The sequence below is a fragment of the Cryptomeria japonica genome, chromosome 1 (assembly GCF_030272615.1).
Source record: "Cryptomeria japonica chromosome 1, Sugi_1.0, whole genome shotgun sequence".
NCBI lineage: Eukaryota > Viridiplantae > Streptophyta > Pinopsida > Cupressales > Cupressaceae > Cryptomeria > Cryptomeria japonica.
Window position 1 is genome coordinate 638,480,315 of NC_081405.1, and position 21,545 is coordinate 638,501,859.

General features: G+C 37.3%; 1 protein-coding gene across 3 annotated transcripts in view; it reads left to right on the plus strand.

Moving 5' to 3' along the window:
* Positions 1–21,545, plus strand: part of LOC131042458 (exocyst complex component SEC10b) — a 180,794-nt gene that overhangs the window by 83,413 nt on the left and 75,836 nt on the right. For all 3 annotated transcript variants that reach the window (XM_059220492.1, XM_057975736.2, XM_057975738.2), the window contains 2 exons: positions 3,497–3,582; positions 3,685–3,855. In XM_059220492.1, the coding sequence (XP_059076475.1) occupies positions 3,497–3,582; positions 3,685–3,855 (257 nt within the window). The remainder of the gene's footprint in view (positions 1–3,496; positions 3,583–3,684; positions 3,856–21,545) is intronic.

Consider the following 21,545-nt stretch of genomic DNA (forward strand, 5'->3'; position numbering starts at 1 on the left):
AACCTCAAACAAAGAAGGAAAAAAAGCTCAAAAAGAAGTTAAAGAAAAAGAAACCGAAATCAAAACAAACTCTAAAGGCAATAAATGAAAATACATGCAAAATAATTGTGTAACATAATTGCGTATTTCGGACTTGTAAGTCCGATTTACACCAAAATGCCCAAAGAGGTGTAAGTTGGACTTACAAGTCCGAAATACACCTAAAAGGACATCCTAGTGCAATTTCGGGTTTAGAATCCGATTTTGCACCTAAGGACTCAAAGCGGTGTAAAGTCGGATTTTAAACCCTATTTCACACCAAAACAGGAAAATCATCATTTCTAAGTTAAAATTTGAATTCTAACTAATAAGATGAAATTTCGTGATCGAGTACCAAGTATTCAAGGACAAATGAGGTGACAAAAATGCCTCAAAAACCAAAACTTAGAGAAAAGAGGGCAAATCTGAGAAAAATTCGTACGGGGTTACCTTGTTTTCTCGTAAAATGAAAACAAGGATAATAGGTAGTAACTGGGCAAACCAAAAGATAAATATGTATATTTTTTGATTTATTGGCTTTAAATCAGCAAAAAATCAGGTTACGTTTAGAGAAAAAATAAGGTCAGGGTTAGAAAAAGATTAAAAAAAGGTACCACATAAACAAAAAAAAACCCTTACCCTAACCCAGAAACCAATCTTGAAAAATCATGATTTAATTGTAAACATATGCTATTCATCCCTTGTTATATCTCAATTTTTTGGGTGAAAAAAATGGTTTTGTGACTAAATCACAAATTTTCAAACATTAGCTATTTTTTATTTGATTAAAGTTTTATGTTTAATTTTGTTGTTGGTCGTCACCACCAAGACTGCATGTGTTAAATTTTTTAGGGGTTTCTCAGATGGTTTTTTGGTGGCACAACAATTCAGATAAATCAGACCCTAATTTTAGCAATTTATTTTGTCTGCTAGGCACTAGAAAATGAACCTTATTTTAGTCTTTTAACTGATGTTTTAGGTCCAGATTTTTTCAGAGCCTAGGCACTTTTATTAGTTTGTTTTTGGCGCTGATTTTAGACTATACTTAGTTATTGCTTTGCCCGTTGTCTACTTCATTCTAGGTGGACGTAATATGATATTTTTAGAGTTGTCTTCGTGACTAAGTCAACTAGAATAAGCCTTTTTCTGTTGACTTTTCATTGCGCAAGATTGGAGTATATGTAGGACTCTGGGCGCTCATTAGTTTGCATCAGAACTATAGAACCAAAACTTAGAATAATAAAATGTTTAGACAATAAATGTTATATCATAGTGGTGACCGTGAGAATTGGACTTGGCAAGCTATTTTTTGTGTTGGACTTGCACTCAGTGCCAAAACTTGGGAAAGAAAAAATATATATAATATACAAATAAAATATTTTCAATGATTTTTTTTCAAATTTCAAGTAAAATTTCCAATTTTTTCATAGGCTCGGTCAAGTCTAACACCCAAGGCCTGTGAGTATGCTGAAACTCACAAGTTTCAGGTGTCAAACTTGGCCGAGTCTTTGAGTCAAGGCTGCAGACTTTTGCAGCCTGATTTGAACTTGGGTCAAGAGTCCTCACCAAGATCAAACTCACTTAGCTTGCTACCCCATATGCAAACCTTCAGTGAGTGCTATGCCTTATGAACCATTCATTATAGAGTTCCTTAGCTCATCAATTGATAAGTAGGTGGTATTTTTTGCAGCATGTCAAATTATGATGTTTTATCAATATTCAATTGCATAATTTTTGAGTCAAACTCATTAACCCATAATTTATGAGTAGTGGTTCACATGAAACCATGTCTCATGAGCTTGAATGGTTCACTTAGCTCTCATTACATCTAGGTGGTCATAGGGGTGAAGCAGTGTGACTTCCTAGGAGGTCACCCATCTTAGTAGAACTTTGAATCATAGTACAACATTGACTTGATTTGTGCTTAATCATAGAGTTTCCCCAAAGGTCAAGCCCACTTTTCTTGCTACCCCATTTGCAAAACCTTTAGCAAGTGTTGCATCTTATAAACCATTCGTTATAGAGCCTATTTAGCTCAACCAATGACCAGTAGGGGGTATTTTCTGTAGTTTTTGAAATTATGATGTTTTCTTAGTATTCAATTGTGTATTTCATAAGTCAAACTTTGACCTATATTTCATGAGTATTAGTTCACACAAAATCATCTACCATGAGTATAAATGGTTAACAATTATTTCATCTAGGTGATGCTCATAGAGGTGAAGAATTGGGACTTCCTAAAAGGTCATCCATCCTTGTACTTCTTTGACTCACACATGCTTAACCATTAAGTTTTCCCCAAGATCAAGCCCAATCAGCTTGCTAACCTCATTTCCAAAAGTTAGTGGGTGTTGTGCCTTATGAACTATTCATTATAGAGCGAGTCCCTTTGGCTCATTCATTGTCAAGGAGTTATTTTAAGTACTGTGTCAAATTATGAGGTTTTATTAGCCTAGTGTTATTATGAATTATTAGGCCCCATTTCTAGATAGAATGAGTTATTATGTGTTGCAAGAGCTTACTGATGTAATGTTATTATGATATTTTCTGTCTTTTGACTATATATTATCTTAATTTCTTACAGAAGATATAATTATAGTCTTCGTTTGCAACTACATAGACAGTAATTTTTTTTTCTAATTTCACTTTTACATTTGCTATTTAAATGTAAATGTGAATTTTTAAGTGACCTTGAGAGATTTAATTTGTCACTGACATTGAAAAGTGCATGCAGTATTCATGTCCAATCTTCTGGATCTTTCAGATCCAGATCTGTTTCGATCTGCATTGAAAGACATAAGCAAACTTCTCTGGAAAATAATACTTCCTCTCTTTGGGGTGTGCCCAAGAACTTGGATCTCATTTTTGAGCATTTTTTACTTCCGAATATGACATTCTCTGTCTTCCACATGCTTCAGACCTTTTTTTAACCTTTCTTGGCTTGAAAATTTGAAAAAATGCATCTTCTTTGTCAGGACAGATCTGGGAAATATAGATAATAATTTTTCTGTCTTGACAAGTATTTGAAACAAGGCCTAAGTTTGTAATCATAAACTAGAAAGTGTTGGATGTTGGCTTACAAATCGACACAATATGAAATTTTTTGTATGGTTATATAGTTTATCTGGGAATTTTCTGGTAAGGCAGGTACACCTTGTCCCTACAACAATAATACCGTGTCCTTACATGAACTGATAGCCTATATAAATTTTTGAAAATGACCATAGTTATGCTCAATATTTGTACTTTATTTTTCATCTCACTTTAAGTTTAAAACTTGGAAGATTCATTTATTTAGCTTTAAAATAATCATAGGAACCAACTTTCAAACTTTATTGCTACTGAATAATTCCTTCAATTGCAGGCATGATCATTTTTTATGTGTACAAGTTTAGTCATATGAAGGCAGTTTTTATATATAGATGTCTATTTTCTGTATAAACTCAATCATTTCTGCATTTTTATCCAATGATTTCAGGGCTGGCAGAATCTCTATTTTCTGCACACCAAGATGAGTATCCAGAACAGGAACAAGCTTCTCTAAACCAACTATTTCAAGCCAAGGTCTTGTTGTACATATCTTAGTTTTGATTTTAAACTTTTGTTGCATGAGGTGGATTTCAATAAAGAGTGCGATGAAGTAGAACATATTTTTGTCCCTATCAGATGGTAGAGTTGCGTTCTGGAGCACAACCAGTTCTTGAAGTTTCTGGTACACTTTCCCGTGGAAAAACATCTGCTGCATTTGCACAACAACAGATGTCAGTAAGTGTTGTTACTGAGTTTGTCCGCTGGAATGAAGAGGCAGTTGCTCGGTGCACTTTGCTATCACCTCAGGTAAAGGAAACTGGGTAATCAACTTTGTTATGGTGTAGTGAATTGGTTCTCTAGGCAGTACATTAAATATTATTTCAAATGTATGTTTTGTTGCTACTGTGTTGAAACTCGATTCAATTGATTTTACAATTGATATTTCTAGATCACTGGTCTTTGAGCTGATTTGTTTTACTAAGATTATTTGTATTGATATAGAAGTGCATTATTACTGATATTTCATCATTTAGACTAAGACAAGATGGGGGAATTTTCTTGAAAATATTTTCTATGTTCTTTTGAGTTGAAATATGCATAGGCATTGGAGGAGCAACATGGCTAGTGTGTGACAAGGTAGCATATATTTTTTATATAAAAAAGTTGATATGGGTAATTCACCAATCTCTAGCATCATATTCTTTAATTTTCCCTTTTTTTCCACTTTTTCCTATATAGGATCGTTATTGGGATGGGTCTCTTGTATTGTATGATAGCACAGTTTCTAGATGCTATTATTGAGAGGGTAATGCAAATATTTTGCACATGTACTATTTCACTATTTATCCTCAAATATGGTTTGTTGTTTGTGACTTCAATCCTAGGAGTATCTGGTGAACAACAAAAAGATTGAGAATTAATTGATTGGAAGGTAGGGTATGCAACATAGGTACGATAAAATGTCTGGGTACATGGGTAAGAGAGTTGACTGCAACAACAGATATATAACCAATCTATTTTACATCTATATCAAGCTTAGTTACTGGTTCAAGTTTGGGTTTGGGTTCAGGTTTGGGTTTGTGGGTTTGGTCATTTTTAAATTTGGGGTTGGGTTTGTTTTGGATTCATCCATACTAAAACATATAAAAATGAGAAATATATACATAAATATATGATAATAATACTTATAAGTCTTATATGGTATTAATAAGGTTCATGTATGTTGAAATGTAGCTAGGTCGAATCCCTAGTGTAGTTAATTTTAATGTGGCCCTTGGCCTTAAAATTAATTGTATTTATATAATTGATTAATGTTTAGGGCTGAGTCCCAATTTGGATAGCTTGTAATTGGGCTGGGCCCAAATAGATATAAATGTAACTTGTGAATGCTAAGGGCAGGCCCTATTTGGGCACTCAACTTATGTAACTTATAATGGTTATGGGGCAAGACCTATTTATTGTGTAACATGTATTTAACCTAGACCTATTCTTCTTGGCGGGAATATTGACAAGGCCGACCTAAGGCAATTTGGAGGGCTGGTGTCACATATATATGTAATGTAAACTTCATTGTTCTAATACACATTCAGCGGATATCCTCTATCTTCTTCAAGTAGCGAATTATCTTCAGTGATCAGCGAATCTCATTTAGAAGACAACGACCATATCTAAAGGACAGCGAATCAGTATTAGAAGTCAGCAACTTGATTGGAAGATCAGCGAACATCATCACTGTGACAGTGAACCAAACTTCAGTCTGTCATCCTTTGTGTGATAGTAACATCAGTACTTCAGATAAGTTTATCACTGTTGTTTGTTCTAGGTTACTGTGCTGTTAGCTTCAAGTGTGAAGCTCATTGTAGATTCAATTGGTTATCGCCTAATCAAGATCTGAGAATTGTTGCTGGGTTTTTCACCTCCAAGAGGGAGGTTTTCCCAGGGTAAATGTGTGTTGTGTATGATTTACTTTACATTCTGATTTTCTATTCTATACTGCTAATCCAATTGCTAAAACTAACAATGTATAATATTACAATATAATAATAAAATTATAAACAAAGTTAATACTAATTAAAAATAAATTTATTAATTTTAAAAATGAATTAATGTGCTTAACTATAAATTTTTTATCATTAAAAGTAATACTAATAATTTATTTACATGATTTATGTAAGCTATTATAATTTAAATTTAAACTTGTAAATATTAAATATTTTCGAACTTCAATTTAACATATTGGATATATTAATAAATAATAATTAATAATCTAAATTAAATATTTAACATATTAAACTTTAATATACTAAATTTAAAAACAAAATAAAGATACATTTGTCATCTTTTAAATTTCATAAAAACAAAATATAAAAAATAAAAAAAAATGAGAAAAACAACAAAACCTAAAATAGCACACCCAGCTACTGCCAATCATATGTTCATATGATTGACCTAGGATTCATGCTCGACTACAGGATTCATGTCTGATTATAGGATTCACGCTTGACTATTAGTCATTTGGTAGAGCACTAAAATGCCCTATCCTATAGGTACTCATCTTCTTTTGTTGTGTGCTAGGTCTCTGCATCGTGGCCTTGGTGGCTGCAAAGTAAATGATAAACAATTGCACACCCTATAGGGAGATTCGTAGAAAAGCAGTGAAGCCCTCAATGAAGCTCATCATATGTTTATACTCCAAAATATTTAATCAAAAACATGCTTTTAAAAGTTATTTTCAAAGGAAAAATTCGGGTAATTCGTGATAGGTTCGCCTGGGTTCATCCCAGATGAACCCATAGTACTTTTCCAGTACGCTGGACGAACCCCTTCTCAAACCGAACCTAGATCTGTACCCAAGCCAGATTGAACCCTAACATACAGGTTCAAGGGGGCAAACTGGTAACATAGATATTAAGATCATGATATTTTCCATAAAACTGTACAATTCTTCTTTATTCGATGGTGGAATTCCAACTAAACTCTGAGCATTTGCTTACAATCAAGGTGAACTTTGTTTTGTGAATTTTTGTTGGAGACCTGGTTATTCTTATTGTCGAGAGAAGAAGTATAGTAAATTGGTCCAGGTGCATGGTTAAGAGAGTTGTATTTAACAACAGATATATAACCAATCTATTTCTCATCTATATCAAGATCATGATATTATCATATTTCTTATAAAACTGTACAATTAGAACACACAATCAATTAAGACTCAAGTAACTAAGCTATAAAAGCTAATTTTTATGTAACTGAAGTGATACTCAAACATAAAACTTTATATTCTTTGACTTAACTTAAATAGCTTTAGTTTCGAAAATGATCTAAATATGCCTTGCGACATGTAGTGGTTGGTGATGAATATTTGGATCTCCTTAGCCTTTGCATATAACTTTTTGATCCAAATAATTTTGTTCTCAATCTTTTGTAGCATAAGATTGAGAGAGTGGATCACACAAGTGTGCAAAAACTGCGTTAATAGTGTTCTTCAAACAACAACCTAGGAGCTCTACAATTATTTTTGTTGTTTGTTTTGATTTGAACAACATCACGTTGTCCCACTTCCTCAATGGTTGTGATGAGTGTAATGTCCCCATTTTATGAAATATTGATTTGTGAACAATTAGCCAGTTTTTGAGTGTTGTCGAAGGCTAATTGGTGTGCTAGGGAGAACTCCAAACTTCTTGGAGTGCTTGGGGTTGGTTAAACAGTGACATTGGTTCTTGGTAGTGAGCTTAGTTACCCTTGGTGAGCCTTGTGATGCTTTCAAAACTGAATTTCGACCTTGTGGGAGATTTCCAAACTTTTTTGAGTAGACTATTTTTAGTAAGTCACCCAGTTGCCTCTGACCATTGTCCCAAGTCTTCAGTGTCATGTTGGTTTGATCAAAATTTGGTTTCTATGTCATTTCAGTGCTTCGTGCAACTCGGTTAAATTATTGAATAATTACTTAATTATTCACTTAAGCTGTCTAATGAAATATTGAAAAGGACAACTTGGTGTAATAGCTCTTTTTAAAGGTGTTAAGTTGTTTTTCAAGTTGGATGCCTAGGGAAAGGGGCCTTTTTGCACGTTGAAATATTATTAATCTTTCTGAAAAGCTCATTTTTGGAGAATAATGGAATTATTGTTTCAAGTTATGAATATTTCCCTCGAAAAAGCTATAAAAGGAGCATGTGGGCTCATTTGTGAGGTTACATTAGAGAATGTTATTTTGTTTGTTGTTGGAGAGAACCTGAGTTCTTTCAAAGCTTCTTGAGGACAAAAACCCTCTGGAGTTGGTTTTGGGGACGAAACCCCCCCTAGCTAGCTGGTGTGATTTCATACAAAGATCACCATTGTGCTACAAATTGAAGCTTCAGTTTATGAAGATCTTTGTAGTGTTTTGAGTTGCAAACTTTGGGTGATTGCTTTCATGTTTCAGAGTTTTCTGGAGTTTTTGATGTGATAGAAGGGCAACTGGAGGAGTTTTTGCTGCTGCTAGGGCCATACCATCTTAGTCGAGGCTGTACACCTTTTGCTGGTTGCTTAGTGTGATATATTTTCCTGAAGTTTTTGGTTTTTGATTTTCTGTTTGGGATCGCCTTACTCCTATCTTGCAGGTTGTACAGATTTGGAGGGAATAAGCAGGCCGTACATGTAAGACTTGCTTGCCGTACCACATGAGGAAGCTGTTGGAAGTCAAATGCTGAAGCGCCTTGGTTTTGAGGCTCATTTCACTTTGTGTGGAGTTGGAGTTGGGACTTTCTATGTTTGATTCGGGTGGAGAAAGGTTCTTGTGAGGAGATTTGATGTCTTTCATGCTTTCTGTCCCTGTTGAACCAGCAGCGAACCTTCATCTCAGACCTGCTATTTCTTGGTTGCTGTTATTAATGTTAAATGTATAGCTTCCTTCGGATTGAAATATATTAAATCGACATGGTCTAACAAACCAACGGTTGCATTAGTTAAAGACATCGTTGTTAAATGCAATGGAGGGGAGACGGAGAGTCATGTCCCCGTAGGGTCATGACTCTACGTGGCATAAAGCCAAGTAGAAGTCATGCCCCTACGTGGGCATGACTCTTCGTTCCCATATATATACAGCATCGTCACCTTCAGCAATGCGATCAATTATAGTGGCAATCGCAAGTCTGATAAAACCGTCGACATTACTATAAAATACTATTGCAGATTTATATTTAGATATAAATCAAATCTCACTTAAAGTCCATTCTTATTTAATATAACAAGTCTATTATCTTCTCTATTTCTGATCAGATTCCTTAACATGGTATCAGAGCCAAGTTCATAGAGAAATAATAAAAAAGAGAGACAATTTTATTTTTTTAGACTTGCAGTTAGAAGCGAAGGAAAACAATCATGGTGAACAGTGTTAGAGTGGAGGATAGACTTGAAGGCGCATTCAACTTTGTCTCATGGAGAATTCGAATAACCACAATTCTTCAAGAACTCGAATTAGATGCATACATTGAAGAAGACACTAAGATGCCTGAAGATGGGCCATAGAAAACAACCTGGAAAAGAGACAACAACAAGGCTAAGAAAATGATAATTTACGTTGTTAAAGATCACATTCTTCCAACCATCTCAAAACTTACTACAGCTTATTATATGTTCAAAACCATCTCAAATTCATATGAAATAAATAATGCAAGCAGATTGCTCACCTTAAAACAACAATTAATGCATATCTACATGAACAAAGGAGAATCAATTACATCTTATTTCATGAGGATTTCAGAGTTGAAAGACCAATTATCAACTATTGGAAATAATGTAGATGACTTGGAGCTATCTCTAATAGCACTTAAGCGACTACCATCCAGTTGGGAATCCTTCATTCAAGGCATCAGTGCTCGTTCGACACTACCAAAGTTTGATCAACTCAAGAATGATTGTACTCAAGAAGAATCTCGGCTAATCGCAAGAGGATTGGGTCCAAACAAAGAGGGAGAAATTCAAGCACTACATGCTAACACAAGCAACAAAGGGAATAAAAGGAAGTTCAAACGAAAAAGAGGAAATAACCACAAAAGCAGAGACTTCTCCAAGATTCAATGCTACAAGTGTGATAAATTTGGACACAGATTCTGTCCAGAAAGGAAGAAAGCTCAAGCAACCATAGCAGAAGTTAAGGAAATAGAGAATCCTCTATTTTTCTTAGCTTTATCAAGTGAATTAAACTCAAACAAACATATGTGGATAATCGACAGTGGAGCCTCTCGCCACATAACCGGATTTAGAGATCAATTCGAAATGTTTGAAGGCCACTCAACTGAAGAAGTTACAATAGGAGACAATTCTACCTATTCAGTGAAAGGAATTGGGACTTGCTCAATTAAATTAAGAACAGGGGTTACACTACAATTAAAAGATGTTCTTTTTGTACCAGGTATCAAAAGGAACTTAGTCTCTATTTCAGGACTAGCTGATCAAGGATATCGTGTCACCTTCCATGAAGATAAAGTTCTACTCTGGCCTAAAAATTCTAATATAAAGAATGCTATTCCTATAGGATATAGAGATGGTAGTTTATACAAATTATGTAATATTCAAAAACAAGCACTAAACCATGAAGTATCAAACTCAAATGAAATTTGGCATAGAAGGTTAGGACATCTTCGATTTAGTGCCCTACCTTCTATAGGAAAGATTACCACAGGATTACCAAACCTAAAAACTAATCATTTTGGAACTTGTAAGGGATGTGCTCTAGGGAAGAACTCAAAGAGGTCCTTTTCCTCAAGTGAACACAAATCAAAGGTTGTACTAGAACTTGTCCACACTGATTTGTGTGGTCCAATGTCATTACCATCTCTAGGGGGTTTCTTGTATTACGTGATATTTGTTGATGACTACTCTAGGAAAACTTGGATCTATTTCATAAAACTCAAGGAATCAAATGAAGTATTATCAAAATTTAAAGAATTTAAAGCCTTAGTAGAAAATCAAACTGGAAAGAAAATAAAGACTCTAGATCAGATAATTGGGGTGAATACATCTCTGAAAATTTTAAAGAATTCTGCATTTCTGTTGGGATTAAGAGGGAGTGTATTGTACCTTATAATCCTTAACAGAATGGCGTCGCAGAAAGAAAAAATAGAACCATCATCGAAGCCGCTAAAGCCATGATGCATGATCAAAATCTACATATCTCATTTTGGGCTGAAGCTTTAAATACAACTGTGTATATTCAAAATAGATGCCCTCATTCAATCGTAGAGAATATAACACCTGAAGAAGCCTTTACAGGAAATAAACCAGATTTAAGCCATCTAAGAATCTTTGGTTGCCATGTGTATATTCACGTTCCTAAGGAAAAGAGAACCAAGCTAGAACCCTTCGGGAAGAAAGGTATATTTGTTGGCTACAGTGAAACCACTAAAGGATATAGAGTCTATATTCCAGGACGAAGATCTATTGAAATTAGTAGAGATGTCAAATTTGAAGAAGATGTTGCTTATAAACTCTCCCTAAGTACAGAAGATCATCAAATCACAGAATCAGATGAAAATCTTACAGTTGAGAATTAGAGGGAGAATAGCATAGAAAATCAGGAACTTCAATCACCTAATTTCGAGATTGCTGAAAATCCTAACAACAAGAAAAGACCACTATGGGCAAGAAAGATGATTGAAGAAAATAATGTGGAACCTGATGAAAGCTTCAAAGAGAATAAGAAAACAAGAAGTCAATCATGCTATGTTGCACTCATGACCGAACTTACAAAATCTGAACCATCAAATGTTGAAGAAGCCTTAACATGTCAAGCTTGGAAAGAAGCAATGATTGAGGAATACCAATCTATATTAAAGAATGATGTCTGGGATATTGTATCTAGACCAAAAGACAAATCAATTGTCTCATCAAAGTGGTTATTCAAAATCAAATATGCACCAGATGGTAGTATTGAAAAACACAAAGCCAAATTCGTTGCCAGAGGTTTCTCTCAAAAGGCTGGAATCGATTACGAAGAGACATTTGCTCCAGTTGCTCGATATACTTCTGTGAGAACAATAATTGCCATTGCAGCTTCCAAAAAGTGGAAAATACACCAAATGGACGTTAAGACTGCATTTTTGAATGGTATTATTGAAGAAGAAGTATACATAGAACAACCTGAAGGCTTTGCTACACAGGATAGAAACCTCTATGTGTGTAGACTTAAAAAAGCTCTCTACGGCCTTAAGCAAGCTCCTAGGGCATGGTATGGAAGGATAGACAGTTATCTCTCCAAACTAGGATATTCCAAAAATGAAGCATATTCTAACATATACTTCAAAATATTGGATGGTAACATGTTAATACTTGTTCTCTATGTTGATGACTTGTTGATAACAGGAGAAGATCACCTCATTGCAAAATGCAAACAAGATCTTGTGGCAGAATTCGATATGAAAGATCTAGGTCTACTGCACTATTTTCTGGGCCTAGAAGTATGGCAAAAATAGAATTATATGTTCCTAAATCAAGGAAAGTACACCACTGATATCCTAACCAGATTTGGTATGATAGATTGTAAACTTCTCTCCATTCCAATGGAAACAAATCTTCATAAGCTCAAAAGTGAAGCAGCAGACTCAGAACCTACAGATCCTACATACTATAGACAAATCATTGGATCTCTTATGTACCTGGTAAACACTCACCCTGATATTTGTTATGCTACCAATAGTCATTTCATGTGCGAACCTAAGAAGATTCACCTAATGGCTGCTAAGCATATTCTGAGATACTTGTGTGGCACTATTGGACTTGGCCTGAAGTATAAAAATGTCGAGATACATCTCCAAGGGTATTTTGATTTCGACTGGGCAGGCAGTTCCATTGATCGTAAAAGTACAACAGGGTGTTATTTTAGTCTTGGATCAGCCATGATATCCTGGTTCAGCAGAAAACAGTCAGCAGTTGCTTAGATTTCCACTGAAGCCGAATATATGGCTGCCTCCATGGGAGCTCGTGAGGCAGTGTGGCTAAGGAAATTACTAGTTGGACTATTTGGGAAACCATTAGATCCCACTGTGATAATCAAAGCTGCATCAAACTTTCTGTAAATCCAGTCTTTCATAATCAATCCAAGCATATAGAGATCCCATACCACTACATAAGAGACATGGTAGACAAAGATGTTATCAAATTGACCTACATCAGCACTAAAGAGCGAAGTGCCGACATATTCACCAAACCTCTTGCAAAATTGAAAGTGGAATACTTTAGAGGTAAACTTGGGATGACTAAACTATAGTGAAAAATTTCTAATATTAATATTGTTCACATATGATTTGATATATTCATGAATATCTTGGATGCAATGTTGCATATATGTGTTGTGTCATGGAAGGTGACGATCTTTCATGTAAGTGTAAGATCACTATTGTAAGGTGACGACTTTAACAATAGCTGATCTATTATCAAGATTGACTACATTAAGTTGATGTCCCGGAATGTGCCGGAAGTCTTGATACTAAATTCATATGATGAGTTACTGAGTTATCATTAAATTTCCGAAATATGACGGAAATTATGATAACAACAATATCATGATTGACTACATTAATTGCTGTCCCGGAATGTGTCGGATATCATGATACTAAATTTGTTTCACCTATGATAATTACATGTTATAATTGTCACTAGAATCAAGGTAGTAATCTGATAAGACTTCAAGTTGTTGTTGTCCCAGAGTGCTGGATATCAGATAATCTATATCTCTTTGAGATATGAAATGTTTCATTAGTAAATATTTCTGGGTGAATGATCATGTCAAATAAATATGTAGGAAGTTGTTCCTTAAAACTCAATTGAGAAATTCAATCCTCTTTTGCTAAGAGGGAGTGTTAAATGTATAGCTTCCTTCGGATTGAAATATATTAAATCGACATGGTCTAACAAATGAACGGTTGCATTAGTTAAAGACATCGTTGTTAAATGCAATGGAGGGGAGACGGAGAGTCATGTCCCCGTAGGGTCATGATTCTACGTGGCATAAAGCCACGTAGAAGTCATGCCCCTACGTGGGCATGACTTGTCGTTCCCATATATATACAACATCGTCACCTTCAACAATGCGATCAATTACAGTGGCAATCGCAACTTTGATAAAACTGTCGACATTACTATAAAATGCTATTGCAGAACTATATTTAGATATAAATCAAATCTCACTAATAAGACTATTATCTTCTCTATTTCTGATCAGATTCCTTAACAATTAAGTCTGGCCTATTATCCTTTCAGAGTGATTTGCTGAAGTTTGGGCATGTTTTGAAGTGGGTAACTGTCTTTGTTCATGTTGGGTGTGCTAGATGAGAGTTGGTGAGATTTCTGGGGTATTTTGCTTTCTGTCCAAACTTGTTGCAGCGTGTTCTTGTTGATATCATGTCTGCAACTTTCGTCATTATCATCTTTTTAAGGTATATCTCTTGTTGGGTTCTTGGTTTCGTTGATTATTTAGTTCTAAATGATATTGTAGTCATTGCAAGAAGTTTTAAGGTATATCTCTTGTTGGGTTCTTGGTTTCATTGATTATTTAGTTCTAAATGATATTGTAGTCATTGCAAGAAGTCTTGAGAAGTTCTTATTTCATTACAAGAAGTCTTGAGAAGTCAATGTTATGGTGGTTTGGTGAGATCAAGTTCGTAGAGATGATTAAGGATAGAGGGTAAGGTTTTAAAGTATTCGAATGTTGAAACTTTGAGCTAAGGTTTGATGCAAAATCAATAGAAAATAAGGGTTTTAAAATCGAGTTATCAAGATTGAATGGTGAATTGTCAGAGTCAATGTTTCTTCATAGGATCCACAATGGCCAAAAGGGGACTTCATTAGAGTCGTTCCAAAGCCAACTAACAAAACAATTATTTTTTATCTTGGGCTATTTTTAGATGACATTGTTTTTAGGAGATGGGCCTATTATGGGCCTTATGAGAGAGGATTCGCGATTTCTTTTTCCTAAGTTTCAGCCCTAGAGAAGACAATTTTGTGAGTTCAGAATGTTTGGCTTACTGGAGGTGAATTGCACGGATTTGGCTTCCTTTCCATGTCGGGTAATGAGGACGCGATTTGAACTTTGTGATTTCTCTTTTTTCATTTTCGGCTCATTAGGAGATTTCGCGAGTTTTAGTATGTTTCCTTCTTTTTCTGGCCTGAAACAATGTTATGTGAGTTTTAGATGTTCTCCATCTACTTCGGCTTATGAGAAGAAATTTCGCGATTCTTAAGCTGTGGACCTTTTCTCATTTCCGACCTGCATGGTGTGAACTTAGGTGTTTTTCGGTTCAGACGACAAAAATGCATGACTCTATAAATCTTTATTTCATTTTTGGCCCTTAAGGGGATTCGGCAAACTTGTGTGATTTTCAGCCCAATGAAGATATTTGCAAGATTTTAAACTCCCTGGATGATTTCGGGTTTTAAAGACATCTTGCAAACTTAAATTCCTCCTGCCAATTTCGGCCCAAAAGCCGATTTTGTAAACTTTAAGTTGATTTTCGGGTGATTGGGGAATTTTGCGAGTTTTGATGAATTTCGAGCTTCTAGGCTGATTTGTGCCTTCCTTGTTTGAATTTCGGTCTTAGGGGCTGATTTTTCAACCTCAAGTTCTCATTTTGGCTTTCTAGGCCGATTTTAACTTCATTTAGATCCCCCCTCTTGATGGACTTCGGGCTTTAGGAGGCATTTGCAGAGGTCGGGTTTGAGAGTTTTAATCTTGCAATTCAGGCAATTAGGCCACTTTGAAGTTTCATGACTGATATTTCTGGCTTAGAGGCCGATTTGGATTTTAAGGTTTTTTGTGTTTTGGGCTTAAAGGCCGATTTGAATTTTAAGACCAAACTCCGGATTCAAACTGAAGATACGCGAGTTTCTTTCTTCCATTGGGGCAGATAGACACAACAATGGGGATCCCTGTTTGAAGAAAATAGGGTGTGTGTGTGAGCACAACAATATCCCTATCAAGGATCTAGTTGAAGATCACCTTAGTTAGATTTGGGATTTATGTATAAATTTTTTGTAATAAGCTTGCTTTGAATGCAAGCAATCCTTTGTTAGCATAGAAGTTGTAGTTAGCTTTTTTATTAGTTTTCACACACTTTTGTATAAAAATATTGTTGTGCCTTGCACACACTCCCTGTCAACCCCCTTTCTTTTTGTAATTCGCAGGGAAGATGTAGTAGCTAAGAAATTTTTGAATGATGAGAGAATGACTAGCCTAAGTTCTAGGTACTAGAGTGTTTACATCTTGGAAAAAAGAGGCAAAATTTTGCATCCAAGTCAGATGACCAAGCCAAGAAGCGGGTTTTGAAAATTCAAAGTTTCCAAAATAATCCTGAGGCCGAGCTGAAAATGTCTTTAGGACCTCTCGAGAGCCAAAATCGGCCCCCAAGGCCAAAATGTGAATTCAAAATCTTTAAGGCCCAAAACTTTACAACGTAAAGTTGAAATTCGGTCAACTAGCCTGAAATGCTAGGAAAAGTTCAAAATTCAGGCCATAAAGCCGAAGTTGGAGATCACTTAAAGAAAACTCGCAAAATTGCCTCCTAGCCTGAAAAAAACTAAATCACGCAAAATGGCCTCTTAGGCCGAAAAGTGAAAAGAAGTAAACGCGTCATAGTTTGCAAAAAGGCCCTATAGGCCGAAAATGGGCAAAACTCGCGAAAAATCCTTTTAGGCCGAAAATGGCACAAGGCTACAACTAGCAAAAGAGGCCTTTGGGCCGAAAACCAAGCTAATAAAATAAATCGTGCGAAGGGAGTCTTTTGCCCGAAAATCGTCAAAGCTCAAAAAAATAAATCGCGCAGAAAGGAAAAGGAACCCGAAAAATGATAATCTCACAAAAGTGCCATCTTCCCCAAAAATAGAGGAAAGTTTGCGCAAATCATACCTCTAGGTCGAAAATCGTCAAGGAAGGAAATCGTGAAACACATCGAGGAAACTCACGTGATATGAGAATCATTAGAGAGATATGATTAGCGAAATACCAGGTCAAAGGCCGAAAACTTAAAATGGTTTTCTAGATCACGCGAAACCCTTTATGAAGCTGAGAATAACCAAAGCATTAGAGAATCACGAAAGTAAGTTTTAAGCCGAAAATCCACAGTTTTGCAACTTTGCATAGTCGCGTCAAAGGAAAAATCGCGAGAAATCATTCAAGGAAAGAATCATATAGAAGCCGAAAAGGGAGGTAAATTCTAAATCACCATTTAACCTTCATTCTGTCGATATTTTCAAACACATCCATCATGCTCTAAGATATTAAATTGCTCAAACCCCTTTAGGAGCCGAAAATGATAAGTTTGCATTTTGGAGTAGATTCAAAGTTTGCATTCTAGCTTTCGAAACCGAAAATTGCAAAGGAGTTAAGTTCATTTGAGAGGAATCATGCAAAAGAAATAGGGCGTGGGTTAAAGAGTCATCGCCGAGAAGTTCTCCCTTGTCATCAAATTTCAACTGTTTTTGGTCAACAACCTATCATATTGCTGCTGGGTAAGTTAAATTCGTCCTTCACATGGTTGAAAAATGATCATATTTCTTTTACTTAAGATGGACTTGTAAAATAAATTGTGAAAATTTAAACTTAAGCCTTAGGAAACAATCAATCATTCACCAAAACACTCTTTTCCAAGTACATTCTCGAAACAATCAGCATACAATTATTCAAAACATTCAAACACTGAGTCACAAGCCAGAACGTTTGCAACTTTCCGCCATTAACAATCAGGAGTAACATTTCGAAACCCGCTCCAAGAACATCAGTTAACCAAACCAACTTGACTTTCAGCTTCAAATTGCATTTAGCTTCCAAACGATCAGATTTAAATTGTTTAAATGTCGTGTTTTAGCAATGTTTTCAAATTTCGATTACCTCGTTGATCGTCAATCTTAACGCTAACGCTGTCTTCTGGTTTTGCTAACTCCGTTTTTGTTACCTTAATCTCATCTTGTAATCCGTGTTTGGTTGCACAGGATAGATGCCTAAATCGACGATAGAGTCCTCAAAAGCACCTGGCGCAACCGAAACATCCGGATTTCCAAAGTTGACATTCCCCACAAGGTCGAAAAAATAAAGTACCAGTACCAAGGAGGAGTCAAGGAGTGAAAGGTCCAGAGTGTGTGGGAAAACATAGGAGACACGAGCCTAGGACATATTGATATTCAGGATTTTAGGAACAGAGTGTACTCTCTGAACGCCTATGGCAAGCCCAGACGGATGATGGAGAGTGGTATTGCTCAGGTAGCTGGTTTCCCTCTGGCCGTGCAAAATTATGAATTAGTGGTTGAGGCTGCTAAACTTTATCAGCCGGAAACCAAATTAGTGGTATTGAAGGGGATGGTACTAGCTGACTTCACGCCTGAAGCCCTTGGGAAGCATTTGATATCCTGTTTCCCGATGATCCCATCACCACAACTATCGATGAGGCTCAGGTTGTTTATGACATGAATCCTGCTAAGTGCAAAACATTGATAAACGAGGAATGGTTCAGTGAGAGAAGACCTCCAAGCACTAGAATCAGTAAAAAGACCCCGAGAAGCGATTTTCACAATGAGTATGGTGATATGGCTACCTTACTCAGCTGGGTCATGGGACTTCCTCAATCCAATCTCTTTGAGGAATGGATGTTCTACTTCACTGAGCAAGTCTTCACTGGGAAGTCTAAGTTCGACTGGCTCAGATCATCAGCGACAATATTCATACATAGCTGGTTGAGCTTGAAGAAAAAAAGTACTTTGCCATGACTTCCTACTTGGTCTACATGTTTGCTCGACACTAGCCACTGACGGGATTAATTAAGAAAGGTGAGATTGGGAACGGGCCGAATCAAGTGAAGGTATACGATTGCTACCCTTAGTTGCATTACTATGACATTGCCCAAAGAGAAAAGAATAACATCGCATACGCAATTGGTCAGTATGAGCGTGTTAATGACGCTTTTACAATGCGCTTGGTTAGATTGATGCAAGGAGGATTACATTTAAGGTTGTCAAAATAGGCTACCACCTTGATTCGGAAATACGGTGCATGGCTCATTTAGTTCCCCAGGTTCACCTACATCAGAATAGCAGGTTTTGAGGGAACACCATTCCGGCTTCCGTGCTATCCATCAAACAGAGTAGTCCTCATGGAGGTAGCAAGGTAGGCACACCCAGCAGGCAGCTTACTCAAAGACAAAAAGCAATCGGGGTTCACCTTCCCCATGATTTTGGGTAATCTTGATGCTCACTTCAAAAATTCGGTGCAAGCTGAAGAGTCATTTGCTGAATTGGCATCCTATTGCTTACGAGAACATTTCCCTAGGAAATGCTTTGATCATGATAAATTGGCAAAGAGGGCCTACGACAAACATTACATGGCCAAGGCATCGATTGAGGACTATTGGAGCAATTGTTCTGATGACTGTGAGGTCCGTCGGCGGGAATATTCTAGGTTGAGTGTTCAACAAATGCGGCTTTATGAGTACCGCCAGGTCCCAGATCAAGTGACGGACTATGGAAATTGCTTGCACGTCCGGGAATTTGAAGCAGTTAACGACCTTTTGCCAGCCATTGATTGGACTCAGGACTTAATCACAGATTTTGAAGCAGTCATGGAAGGTCCAAGAAGGTACATAGATAACTGGTTATCCCAACAAATTGAGAGGCTGACCCATGAAGGGACCCAATTCACATACAATCTGATGGGTAGTCTCAATTCCCAATCTTTAGAGGACGAGGGAACCTCAAGCACGCCAAAGGAAGAGGTTGAGAAACCTGAAAAGAAGAGAAAGAAAGCAAGGGCCAATAGAGGGACTCGAACATTGAAAAGATCAAGAAGAGAAAAGATCCCAATCAGGAGGCCAGAGGCTACTTCCTCATCCAAGGACTCCATTTCAGAGAATGATGTGGTTGAACTTGATTACATACCCACTCCACCTTCACAAATTGATCCTGTTGCGTTCGAGGCAAACGATCCTCAAAAACAAAATGAGCAAGAGGCGGAGGTGAGGATCATCGGTTTGGATGGACTTGGAAATCAGGTCGAGGAGGGAGAGATTGCACCTGATCAAGGGATCGGTAAACAAGAGCTCACACAAGAGAGCAGGCATGAGTTGCAGCAGGAAAGCGGCAACAAAGATGACACCACAGTTGAGGGAGAACAGAAAGAAGATGGAACTCAAGAACTCACCAGGACTGAAGAGCAGCCATTACTAGAGGATACCCAACAGTTGCTCAGTGAGGTGGGGGAGAACTCAGCCGTGAGTAAAGGATTAGATACTGCACCCATTCCTCCTATGCCCAATTAGTTACAGATAGGCAACGAGTCAGCTGAGGCCTCCAGAGATAAGAGTGAGAATCTGGCAATTACATCTGGACAGACCATCCCTCAAGACTGGTTAATAGCTCGTGCACAATGGAAAGCCGTTGTCAAGCCATCAATTAACCTAGAGGATATCTTCTCTCAAATAGGAGAAATAAAATCCAAAGGCAGGAAAAAGCCGAAGACTTACTCCAGGATTACCCAAGACGAGCAAAGGAACCGCATGATTCATATTGCTACCCCACCTGCAGACAAACCAGCAGATCAGATTGCATTGGCTGATTACAATGTCACGACCATCCCAATAGGGCGAGCCACCAAAGAGCAGGAGAGGGAAGACTTCAAAGATTCTGTGCAGAATATGCTCAGATAGCTTGACGAAATGACCGCTGAGAGAGATATGTACCAGGCTTGTGCTGAGCAAGCTGAGGGGTACATAGATCACCTATTGAGACCGTTGCAGCATGCCGCTGAATCCCATGTTCCCCCATTGGCACTAGCACAAAAGACTACAACTGAATTTGAAGGAGTGCGTGATATTGCCAAGGCCGTTAGGGAATGGATTCAGGACATTAAAGAAAAGGGAGAGCAGATCATCAAAGATGTGTGGAAAATGGCCCATGACTGAGAGACCATTCGCGTCAAGATGTTTGAAGTAAAGAGGGAATGTTTCAAGGTCCATGAAGTGGTTGGTGCGGTTCTCCCCCTCATGAGGGCTCTTTTCTGGACCCACACTCAGATTCCCACGTTGCATACTATCTTGGATCCCTACGACATCAACACTTTAAAAGAGTGGTACTGGAGTGCTAGCATGAAAAATGATATGAAAGATACCACAAATAAAGAGCAGAATGAGTGCGAGGAAATTTTGTCAAACATGAAGGATTTTGGTGAAAGGATCCTCAGATCAATGGTCCCTGGCTGGAAGAGTAGTATGATAGATAATGAGGTACAACCAAGGTGGGAGGATAGACTGAGAATTGATAAGGTCACGTACTCCATAGAAGACCTGGAATTTGCCAATGAGCTGTGTACAGACATATTGGGTCTTGTAACTCATCGGTTGGTCTGGAGTGATGGGTTGAAATGAGCTGCAAAGTCTTCCTATCCAACTATTGATGCACCAAATCGAAACACAGTGCAGCTCCAATGTGACAAATTGAAGAAAACTTGAGCTTCCTCCTTGCTGGTTTTTCTTCTATGCACCCTTGTTTTTCTTCCCAACTCACTTTACTCCCCCTTTTTTGCAAGTGAATGAAATGAAAGTCACTTTTAGGGATAGAAGATAATTAACAAAAAAAAACGGACTTAAAAAAACATTGCAAAATAATTTTTTTTTGTGTTTTCTTTTGGCTTGACGCCGACCGAGTCTGGGGCTCGGGACTCGCCGAGTTTGGTGAGTTTGGGCCAAACTCGTCAACTCGGCGAGTCCGAGTCCGAGTCCCTGGGACCCGCCGGGCCTGACTCGTACTCGGACTCGCCGAGTCTGGGCGAGTCCCATTGCTATGGTTGAAACATGTGGATCGCCACCTGGAGGGTATGCAATACAAAATACGCCATCCTCCTATGCCCCCCAACATGGTACTGTTCCAACTGTGCATGAGATTTTAGGATTACGTTCGGGTGTTCAGTAGATCGGGACATCTAGAGGGAGTACTTGCACGACGAAGCTGAATTTTTGGAGAAAGAGTCTACAGTGGGGAAAGAAAAA